This window comes from Colobus angolensis, unplaced genomic scaffold, assembly GCF_000951035.1.
Source record: "Colobus angolensis palliatus isolate OR3802 unplaced genomic scaffold, Cang.pa_1.0 Scaffold399, whole genome shotgun sequence".
In the NCBI taxonomy this organism is placed as follows: Eukaryota; Metazoa; Chordata; class Mammalia; order Primates; family Cercopithecidae; genus Colobus; species Colobus angolensis.
This window is the reverse complement of record NW_012117365.1, coordinates 1,586,409-1,597,628: the sequence shown is the minus strand read 5'-3', so window position 1 is coordinate 1,597,628 and position 11,220 is coordinate 1,586,409. Positions and strand designations below refer to the sequence as shown.

Sequence of the window (11,220 nt, the reverse complement as noted above, 5' to 3'; positions counted from 1 at the left end):
GTGGTGGGATTATCATTAGTTCTTACAGGTTTTGGGATAGGCGGTGGAGTTAAGAGCAATGTTTTGGGGGCAGGGGGCGGATCTCACAAAGTACATTCTCAAGGGTGGTCAGAATTACAAAGAACCTTCTTAAGGGTGGGGGAGACTATAAAGAACCTTCCTAAGGGTGGGGGAGATTATAAAGTACATTGATCAGTTAGGTTGGGGCAGAAATAAATCACAATGGTGGAATGTCATCAGTTAAGGCTATTTTCCCTTTTTCTGTGGATCTTCAGTTGCTTCAGGCCATCTGGATGTATACGCACAGGTCACTGGGGATATGATGGCTTAGCTTGGGCTAAGAGGCCTGATAAAAAATACAGAAGTAATTTGGTCCAAAATACTTTAGATATTAAGATGTAATGAATTTATTTTACTACCCATGTCTTTAATGTATGTCCTTTCTGTTGAGAGAGGAGACGAGAGGAGAGGAGAAGAGAAGGGAGGGGAGGGGAAGGAAGACACACACACACACACACACACACACACACAGATTGAGAAGAGAGAGATGTGTTTATGGCATAGAAAATGCCAGTAAAGTCAATGGGTACTAATACCAAGCCGGCTCTTAATGGTGCCAGGCAATAGTACTACATTTCCTTAATCTACACACTTGCTCATATTCATAAATAACACTTTATCGAATCTCAGATGCCATTGATTATAAGTTGTATTATTTTATGTACTAATAAAAAACAATGCTCCTGATTATGGAATGCCATCACTTGTAAGATAGCAATCTCACAGATGTTAAAATATGAAAAAACCATGTATCAAAATCATCATAATACAGTATTCATCTTTTCTGTCAAGCCTACAATACTTTCCCCCATCTTCATTTCAGCTTCCTATTTCGCTGGGAAAATAGAAGCACTCAGAACAGGGCATCCTCTTTCTTCTACCACCATATTTGTCCACCTGTTTGCATCTGTACTTATAAACTCTGCCTCCCCTTTTATTTCATTGGAGATAAATTATCCATACTCTTACTTAGAACGATCCCTGTGATTGTGTGCTGTATTCCATCCCTTCTCTCCTCAAGGACTTTCCTCCATGTAACTAGCCTGTCTATCCTGAATTGTGTATTTCCCGCCTCTACTGAATCTTTTATTTTATTAATTAATTTATTTATTTGAGACAGAGTCTCGCTCTGTCGCCCAGGTTTGAGTGCAGTGGTGTGATCTTGGCTCACTGCAACCTCTGCGTCCCGGGTTCAAGCGATTCTCCCACCTCAGCCTGCCGAGTAGCTGGGATTACAGGCGTCTGCCACTATGCCCGGCTAATTTTTTTATTTTTAGTAGAGACGGGTTTTCACCAGGTTGGCCAAGCTGGTCTCCAACTCCTGACCTCAAGTGATCTGCCCACCTCAGTCTCCCAATGTGCTGGGATTACAGGCATGAGCCACCGCGCCCAGCCTAGATCCTTTTAATTAGTACATAAGCTTACTATAATTTCTTCCATCTTTTTTATTTTATTTTATTTTTTGAGACAGAGACTAGCTCTGTTGCCCATGCTGCAGTGCAGTGGCGGGATCATGGCTCACTGCAGTCTCTACTGTCTGGGCTCAAGTGATCCTCCGATCTCAGCCTCTCAAGTAGTTGGGACTTCAGGCAGGTGCCATGCCAGGCTAATTTTTTATTTTTTGTAGAGATGAAGGTCTCACTATGTTGCCTAGGCAATCTTGAACTCCTGGGCTCAAACAATCCTCCCACCTTGGCCTCCTGAAGTGTTAGGATTACAGGCATAAGCCACCACACCCAGCCCCATCTTTAAAAAAAAAAAAAAAATAGAACATGTGGGAAAAGGCAATAACAACAAAATATTACTGGATCCAAAATCCCTATCCCATGATAGCCTTATTTTTCTGCTCACCTTAAAAAAAAACTTCTTACAAGTATTGCCTGTATTTGCTTTCTCCATTTCCTCTCCTCCCATCCTTTCCTCCAACTCCTATCATATTTTCCTCAGACTTTATCAAACTTCCACCACTGCCAAAATGGCGTTTCTACATCACTAGTGACCATTGCTACAGTGGCCCATTCTTAGTTCTCATTTTACTTGACCTATGAGCAACATTTGACACAGTGGGTCACTCCCTTCTTCTTGAAACACTTCCTTCCCTTGGTTTTGCAGATCTAAACTCTCTTACTTTTCCATCTGCTTCATCTACTTCATGGATTATTCCTTCTCAGTCTTATTTGTTGGATCCTCTTCACCTCTCTGACTTAACCTGGTGCGTTGCTAGAAGAAACCCTACTGAGTAAGAGCAAATTTTCTTTAGCATACTGCTGATTTTACTTTCCCGTATTTAAAGATGCTGTCCTTTTAAAAGAAAACGATTTAAAAAGCGCGGGTCTCAGGTTAGCAATACAGATAACAACTCAGGAATCTCCGCACCACCTCGCAAGAGGAAGCAGCATCTGACGCCTTCCGGAAAGGAGCTCCGCTGGCCTTATGGGAAATGTGGTCTCCGACGGATGGCCTATACCCGGGAGGAGCCCAGGAACGCTAGGTGGACAGTTACTTCCGCACACGCGCAGTAGGACGCTAGCCGGTATTCAATCTTCAAATCAGCGCCGCGAGAAGTGCTGGCGGTGGCTGCCCCCCAGTCTCTGGACAACGCTGTGACTGATCCCAGGCTTGGAGCGGGAGCTGCGAGCGAGGCAGTGAAAGAGTGGCAGGTATGGCTTTGCTGGACTCGGAGGACTTAAGAGAAAGGCGGGGACTGGCTTCTAGGTTTACCCTACCGAAGATAAAACTTTACGGTCTCCAAGTGCAGTGACTTCAGGTTTGGATATGTGGGTCCTGTTCAACTCGAGTAACTGAGAGAAAGCAAGAGTTGGACTCCGACTGGCATTGGGTAGATGCCCACGGATCTGGTGGAACTAGGAGAGGCCCAATTTGCTTTCCCGCTCTTGTAGGTCAAGGTCACTGTGTAGGAGTCTGTTCATCTAACTGTACCTTTCCTGGTTCCAAAAACAGTTGGCCCGACCGGAGCCTGCCACAATTTTAAGCCATTTCAGGGAATCCGGTGGAAACTGTAAGCTAGTTCAAGGGATCCAGGAAGAAAGCATTCTTGAGAAACTGCTGTGCATTCGAAGGGTATTCTCAGCAATCATTTGAAGTAAATGCTATTACCATTTTGCATGTGAATTAACTGAAGCTGAAAGGTGAAATTACTTGCCTGGACTCACACAGCTTAGTAAGTGGAAGAACTGAGATTCAAACTCAGATACATTTTCTCCAGATTTCATTCTTTTTTTTTTTTACAGTATAGCATTCCTACATAAAACAGAGTTGGGTTTATTCTCCTGAAATATTTGAGCAATGAACGCTGAGTAAATTTCGATTTGTGGTCATTTTGTAGAGTCTCTTGGTGTATCTGCAGATCTTCCAGTGCAGACTGTGTAAATGAAGATGGGAGTCCTTGGTTTGCCCATTGTACCCTTTCTAGAGCCCCAGCAGTCTAAGCTCATAGAAGATGGGGAGTTCCTACAGAGAGAAACATTTGGAGTTTAAACTGAAGGATCCAGCTAAAAAAAAAAAAAAACAAAAAACTCTTCCTGGGTCCCTGAATCCAGCCTTCTCAAGAAAGCCCAACCTAATTTGCAATCTCTTATCCCAGCTTCAGAGTAGAAACCAGTCACAGGAAGGAATCATTTTTAGACTTATGGAGCTTCAGAGGCCAAACTTTTAAGTTAGTTTTTCAACTCATTCATTATTTCTTTAGGATAAATTTCTGGGAGGAAAAAAAAAAAAAAAAAAAACTGTTTCAAGAGGAACCACTTGGCGTTAGATCAGTAGGACAGAAACATACAACATCTTTATCTAAGCTCCATATATTCCTAACAATCACAAGTAGAGATCTGTGCTCATGGAACATGGACTTTTCTCTCTTGCTAGAAATGTCTTTCTCCCACAGTAGGTAGCATTTTCTGAGGCTTCAGTGTGAGTACTTATGGTCTGATAGAGCGGGGTTCTACTTTGCATGCAGTCCTGGTATCTCAGGTCTTTCTATTCTCTTCCCCATTTCTACTTTCATAGATTTCTGTGTAAGAGCTGCAGAAAATGATCAACTTCCAGGTAAGGTATCCATCTATTCATCCAGTTGTTTAAATCTCTCAAAAGTCCATATGATAAAAAGGAAATGTATGGTCAGGAAAAATGTAAACCGAATAAAAGATCAAGTCTAAAAGGAAATTTAGAAGATTGGTAAGTTGATATCCAAGTCATAGGGTTTGCAGATGGTTGGAACAAATTTGAGCTGGAAATATGTACTCGGTCTTCCTGGAAATCATAGTAAATGGATAACCAGCCAGTTAAAAAGTATTGGCATTGTCTGTGAAGATAAAGCAAAATTATTCTCCTTATAACTAAAGTTTTTCCTGACACATTTCTTTGAAGAAAATATTTTCTAATGAGTTTTCATGTAGATAATATTAGAAATAACATTCACAGCAGCAGCCTGTGATAAATACAACATCAGGTTTCCTATGACTGTCTTAGAGTATTCCCTAGAGTAAGAACATAGTGCCAAGCAGCACTAAATGAACTCAATTTATAAGTTCACCTGGACCCATAAGTAAATCTTGTACCTTTTCCAGTCTCTAGTTATCTTGAGCATTTACTCTTCTACATGAATTTTAAGGTCATCAAAATAACAAATATTGTCAAGGTTCATAAAGCAGTATGTTAGGTAGTCTTTTTTTTTTTTTTTTTTGAGACAGAGTTTGGCTCTGTTGCCCAGGCTAGAGTACAGTGGCATGATCTCAGCTCACTGCAGCCTCCACCTCCCAGGTTCAAGCAATTCTCCTGCCTCAGCCTCCCAAGTAGCTTGGATTACAGGCATGTGCCACCACGCCCGGCTAATTTTTGTGTTTTTAGTAGAGACAGGGTTTCACCATGTTGGTCAGGCTGGTCTCGAACTCCTGACCTCAGGTGATCCACCCATCTCAGCCTCCCAAAGTGCTGGGATTATAGGCATGAGCCACTGCACCTGGCCCTTTTATTATAATTTTACAGGTTTTATGAGTTTCTTACTGTAATTCTTGTACATTTCTTTTTTTTTGAGACGGAGTTTCACTCTGTCACCCAGGCTGGAGTGCAGTGGCTGGATCTCAGCTCACTGCAAGCTCCGCCTCCCGGGTTTACGCCATTCTCCTTCCTCAGCTTCCCGAGTAGCTGGGACTACAGGTGCCCGCCACCGCACCTGGCTAGTTTTTTTTGTATTTTTTAGTAGAGACGGGGTTTCACGGTGTTAGCCAGGATGGTCTCGATCTCCTGACTTCGTGATCCGCCCGTCTCGGCCTCCCAAAGTGCTGGGATTACAGGCTGGAGCCACCGTGCCCGGCCTGTACATTTCTTATATTTATTCTTACATATGGTTTTAGTTGCTATTGAGAATGGGGTAGGCCTTTTTTTCATTATCTCTTCTAGTTTGCTATTTTGGTAAATAGAAAAATATGGACTTCTCTTGGCTGGGCATGGTGGTTCATGCCTATATTCCCAGCACTTTGGGAGGCCAAGGTGGGAGGACTGCTTGAGGCCAGGAGTTCCAGACCAGCCTGGTCAATATAGCAAGACCCCATCTCTAGAAAAAAAAAATTAATTAGCAGGGCATGATGGCACACACCTGTAGTATCAGCTACTAGGGAGGCTAGGGCAGGAGGATCAGTTGAGCCTAGAAGATCCAGGCTACAGCTAGCTATGATCACAACCCTGCACTCTAGCCTGGGTGACAGAGCGACACTCTGTCTCTGAAGAAAATAAAAAGATGGATTTCTCTATGTTGAATTTATATCCAACCAATATACAGAACTCTTGTTAGATCTAAGAGTTCTTTAGTTGATTTCTCTATTTCTTAGGTAGACAATCATACATTCCAAATGGAGTTTTGTCTCTTCCTGCCTAGTATTGATACCTTCCCCCATATTTTCCTTGTCTCATTGCAATAGCCAGGACTTCTAGTCACTGCAGTTTTGAATAAACAGTCATCCTGTGGTATCCATGGGAGACTGTTTCCAGAACTCCTGCAGATCCCCGAATCTGAACATACTGAAGTCCCACAATACAGTTGGCCCTGTGGAACTCAAGGATAGGAAAAGTTGGCCATCCATATTCATGGGTTTTGCATGGCAAGAATACTGTATATGTATTTTTTTATTATGCTTTAAGTTCTAGGGTACATGTGCACAACATGCAGGTTTGTTACATATGTATACATGTGCCATGTTGGTGTACTGCACCCATTAACTCGTTATTTACCTTAGGTATGTCTCCTAATGCTATCCCTCCCCCCAGAATAACTGTATTTTTTTTTTTTATCTGCATTTGGTTGTAGATGCAGAACTTGCCAACCGAGGGCCAACCGTATTCATTGCAAAAAAAAATCTGAGTATAAGTGGACCCAGGCAGGTCGAACCTGTGTGGTTCAGGGGTTACCTGTAATTGCTAGCCAGAAGTCTTTTTTGTCCTGACTTTAATGGCAGTGCTCCCAGTGTTTCACCGTTTCCTCTTGTATTCTGGTAGATAGTTGTTTATTTTGTTTTTAATCAAGTTAGGGATTTTTAACTGGTGAAGATTATTTTAATAACTAGGAACTTTTGGCTTCATACCCTTTTTTAAAATAGCTGTCAATAATATATCTTGCCACCCTTAATGTACCACTTTAGATAATTTTTAGTGCATTTCCCAATGCTGAACTATCTATGCATTCCTGGAATAAGCCTTTCCTAGTCCTAACCTTTTCATAAAGGGTGAAATAGTAAATATTTTAGATTTGAAGGCCATACAGCCTCTGTGGCAACTACTCAACTCTGTCCTTGAAGCTGAAGCCACCGTGCCCGGTGTGACTACGTTTCAGTAACATTCTGTTTACAAAAACAGGAGGCCAGTCCATGGGTTACAGTTTCCTAATTCCTGCTGACAATGGTCTTAACTGTCTGTTTTGTGGTAGATATGTAACTACTTGTCTTTAATTTCAGTGCTTTTAACATTTATCCATTAAACATGATTTTGGCATTATGGTTAAAAGGACGTATTTTGTCATGTAAAAATATCCATGTGTTCTATTTTATTATGCTTATATGCATCTGGCATGTAAACCTTACAGTCTCAGTAACATCTTATGGCACTTACGTTTACTTTATTGAGTCTAATAGAGTGTAAGATCCCTGAGAGGAGTAATAATTTTATTTCTTTTGATATCTCCAGTATAGGGTTGGTGGAGCCTCATTAAATACTTTATGAGTGAACAAATAAGAATATATAAGTGATATTTTTAAATAGCTTTATTGAAATATAGTTATCATACCACAAAAGTGACCCGATTAAAGTATATACAGTCAGCCAGGTGCAGTGGTTCATGCCTGTAATCCCATCACTTTGGGAGGCCAATGTGGGCGGATCACTTGAGATCAGGAGTTAGAGACTAGCCTGGCCAACATAGTGAAACTCCGTCTCTACTGAAAGTACAAAAAGAATTAGCCAAGTGTGGTGCTGCACGCCCATAGTCCCAGCTACTCAGGAGGCTGAGGCATGAGAATCGCTTGAACCTGAGAGACAGAGGCTACAGTGAGCAGAGATCACACTACTGCACTCCAGCCTGGGCAACAGAGCAAGACTCTGTCTCAAAAAAAAAAAAAAATTGTATACAATTCAGTGGTTTTTTAGTGTATTCACAGAGTTGTACAGATGTCACCACTATCTAGTTTCAGAACATTTTCATCACCCCAAAAGCAACTCCATACCCTAATTAGCAGTCACTACTCATTCCTCACTTTCCCTAGCACTAATCGACTTACTGTTTCTATGGCTTTTCTCTTTTGAACATTTCATACAAATGGAACCATGAAATATGTAATCTTTCATGACTGGCTTCTTACACCCAATACAATAGTTTCCTCTTTTTCTTTTTTATTTATTTAGTTTTTTGAGGCAGGGTCTCACTGTGTTGTAGCTTCAACCTGCCAGCCTCAAACAGTTGTCCCACCTCAGTCTCTCAGATAGCTGGGACTATAGGTCCATATGCCACCATACCCAGCTAATTTTTTATTTTTATAGATACTGAGTCTTGCTATGTTGCCCAGGCTGGTCTCAAACTCCTGGGCTCAAGTGATCTGCCCACCTCAGCCTCCCAAAGTGCAGGGATTACAGGTGGTGGCATGGCACCCAGCCCCATACAGTATTTTCAAGGTTCATCCATGTTGTAGATGTACCAGTGCTTGATTCCTTTTTTATTGCCAAATAACATTCCATCATATGGATATACCACATTTTCTTTATCCATTTATCAGTTCATGGACACCAGATCATTCCACTTTTTTGACTATGAATAACTTTACTATGAACATTTGTCTGTGGGTTTTTGTGTGGACAAATGTCTTGAATTCTCGTGGGTATATACCTAGGAGGGGATTGCTGGGTTATATGGTTACTCTGTTTAACACTTGGAGGAGGCTGAGTGCAGTGGCTCTTGCCTGTAATCCCAGCACTTTGGGAGGCTGAGGCGGGTGGATCACTTGAGGTCAGAAGTTCAAGAGCAGCCTGGTCAATGTGGTAGAACCCCATTTTTACTAAAAATACAAAAATCAGTGATGTGCACCTATAACCCCAGTTACTCAGGAGGCTGAGGCAGAAGAATTACTTGAACCCAGGAGGCGCCACTGCACTCCAGCCTGGGCGACAGAGTGAGACTCCATCTCAAAAAAAAAAAAAAACACTTGGAGGAACTGCTAAACTGTTGTAGTTACTACACAGGCTGGGCATGGTAGCTCATGCCTGTAATCCCAGCACTTTGGGAGGCTGAAGCAGGAGGATCACTTCAAGCCAGGAGTACAAGAGCAGTCTGGGCAATGTAGTGAGACCCCATCTCTAAAAAAAATTTTTTTTTTTAGAGATGGGGTCTCACTCTGTTGCCCAGGCTGGAGTGCAGTGGCGCAACCTTGGCTCACTGCAACCTCCACCTCTTGGGTCAAGCAATTCTCCTGCCTCAGCCTCCTGAGTAGCTGAGACTACATGCACATGCCACCATACCTGGCTACTTTTTTGTATTTTTAGTAGAGACGTGGTTTCACCGTGTTAGTCAGGATAGGCTTGATCTCCTGACTTCATGATCCACCTGCCTCAGCCTCCCAAAGTATTGGGATTACAGGCATGAGCCACCGCACCTGGCCCCAAAAAATATTTTTTTAATTGCCTGGGTGTGGTGGCACGTGCCTGTAGTCCCAGCTACTTCAGAGGCTGAGGTAGAAGGATCGCTTGAGTCCAGGAGTTCAGTGCTGCAGTGACCCCCGATTGCACCACTCCACTCCACTACGGCCTGGGTGACAAAGCAAGACCCTATATCAAATAAAAGAAAAGAAAAAAGAAGTAACGTAGTTGTTGCACCATTTTGCAATCCCAGTGTGCAAGAGTTGAGTAATGTACAAGAGTTTCGGTTTCTCCACATCCTTGCCACCACAGGTCATTGTTTGCCTTTGATTTTGACTGTCTCAGAAGTGAAGTGCTATCTCATTATGGTTTTGGTTTGCATTTCACTAATGACTAATCACTAATGATGTTGAGCATCTTTTTTCTTTTTATTTTTTTTTCTTTCTTGCTTCAGTTTCAGACCCTAATGTTGAACATCTTTTCATGGGCTTATTTACTATACACATACCAACACAGATACATACATACACATATCTATATCTATAGATAGATAGATATATCTTTGGAGAGATGTCTCTTTAAATCCTTTGCCCATTTTTAAATTGTATTGTCTTTTTATTATTGTTTTTTTCTCCCATCCCCCTATTGTTGAATTTTAAGAGTTATTTATATATTCTGGGTACAAGCCTTCTATCACATACATGATTTGCAAATATTTTCTCCCATTCTGTGGATTTTCTTTTCACATTCTTGGCAGTGTCCTATGGAGCACAGAAGTTTTCATTTTGATGAATTCCTATTTATTTTTTATTTTGTCACTTCCACTTTTTCTGTCATATTTCACAAACCACTGCCTAATCCAAGGTCACAAAAAACTTTTTTTCTGTTTTCTTCTAACTGTTTGATAGCTTTGTTTCTTACTTTTAGCTCTCTGGTCCATTTTAGTTCATTTTCTTATATGATGTGAAATGGGTGGGGAGTCCAGTGTCATACTTTTGCATGTGGATGTCTAGTGGTCTCAGTACCAGTTGTTGAAAAGACTTTTCTTTCCCCTGTTGAACTGTTCTGGCACCAGTTGGATATGTTTAATAAGATTTTTGTTACTATCACAAAGCATATTTCTGAATCAAGCATGTAATCATTGTATCTAATTTTCTACAAACTCAACAGTGAACATGAGATGATATTAAGGAGCTGCCTTGATTCTCTTGCAAGTTCGCTAATGATGCACACTTTAGTTTGAAGATGAATGTGCTGTTACAGGAATCAGTGACATTCCAGGATGTGGCTGTGGATTTCACCGCAGAGGAGTGGCAGCTGCTTGATTGTACTGAGAGAACCTTGTATTGGGATGTGATGTTGGAGAACTATAGAAACCTCATCTCAGTGGGTAAGGACAATAAGTGATAACTTTTCAGTGTAACTCAGTATATACTAATAGTGCTCATCTTTTAAGATGTGTGAATGCTTGCCAATTGTGGTGGCTCATACTTAGAATCCCAGCACTTTGGGAGGCAGGAGAATTGCTTGAGCCCAGGATTTCAAGACCAGCCTGAGCAACATTGTGAGACTGTCTCAATAAAATTTAGCTAGGTGTGGTGGCATGTGCCTGTCGTCCCAACTACTTGGGAGGCTGAGGTGGAAGGATCGCTTGAGCCTAGGCATACCACTGCATTCCAGCCTGGGTGACAGACTGAGACCCTATCTCAAAAAAAAGACTTATGAAAGCTGTGAGCATTCTGAGGCATTAATCAGCTGGGCCCTAAATTTTAGTTGTCAAAGATTCTGAGTCCCCTTTGAGCTTCACATAGTCTGCTTAAGCTTCTACTTCCCAGATGGAGGAGAAGGGTCTGTTCTGTTTTTGTTGTTGTTGTTGTTGTTGTTGTTTTGTTTTTTTGTTTGAGACGCAGTCTCGCTCTGTCACCCAGACTGGAGTGCAGTGGCAGGATCTCGGCTCACTGCAAGCTCCACCTCCCAGGTTCACACCATTTTCCTGCCTCAGCCTCCCAAGTAGCTAAGACTACAGGCGCC

At 41.9% G+C, this 11,220-nt stretch overlaps 1 protein-coding gene across 1 annotated transcript in view; it reads left to right on the top strand.

The window, feature by feature from the left end:
* Positions 1–2,080: 2,080 nt before the first annotated feature.
* ZNF684 (zinc finger protein 684) overlaps positions 2,081–11,220 on the top strand; it is a 14,704-nt gene continuing 5,564 nt past the window's right edge. Inside the window, exons 1-3 of the mRNA XM_011955218.1 lie at positions 2,081–2,720; positions 4,084–4,122; positions 10,453–10,592. Coding sequence (XP_011810608.1) covers positions 4,108–4,122; positions 10,453–10,592 — 155 coding nt within the window. The 5' untranslated portion in view covers positions 2,081–2,720; positions 4,084–4,107. The remainder of the gene's footprint in view (positions 2,721–4,083; positions 4,123–10,452; positions 10,593–11,220) is intronic.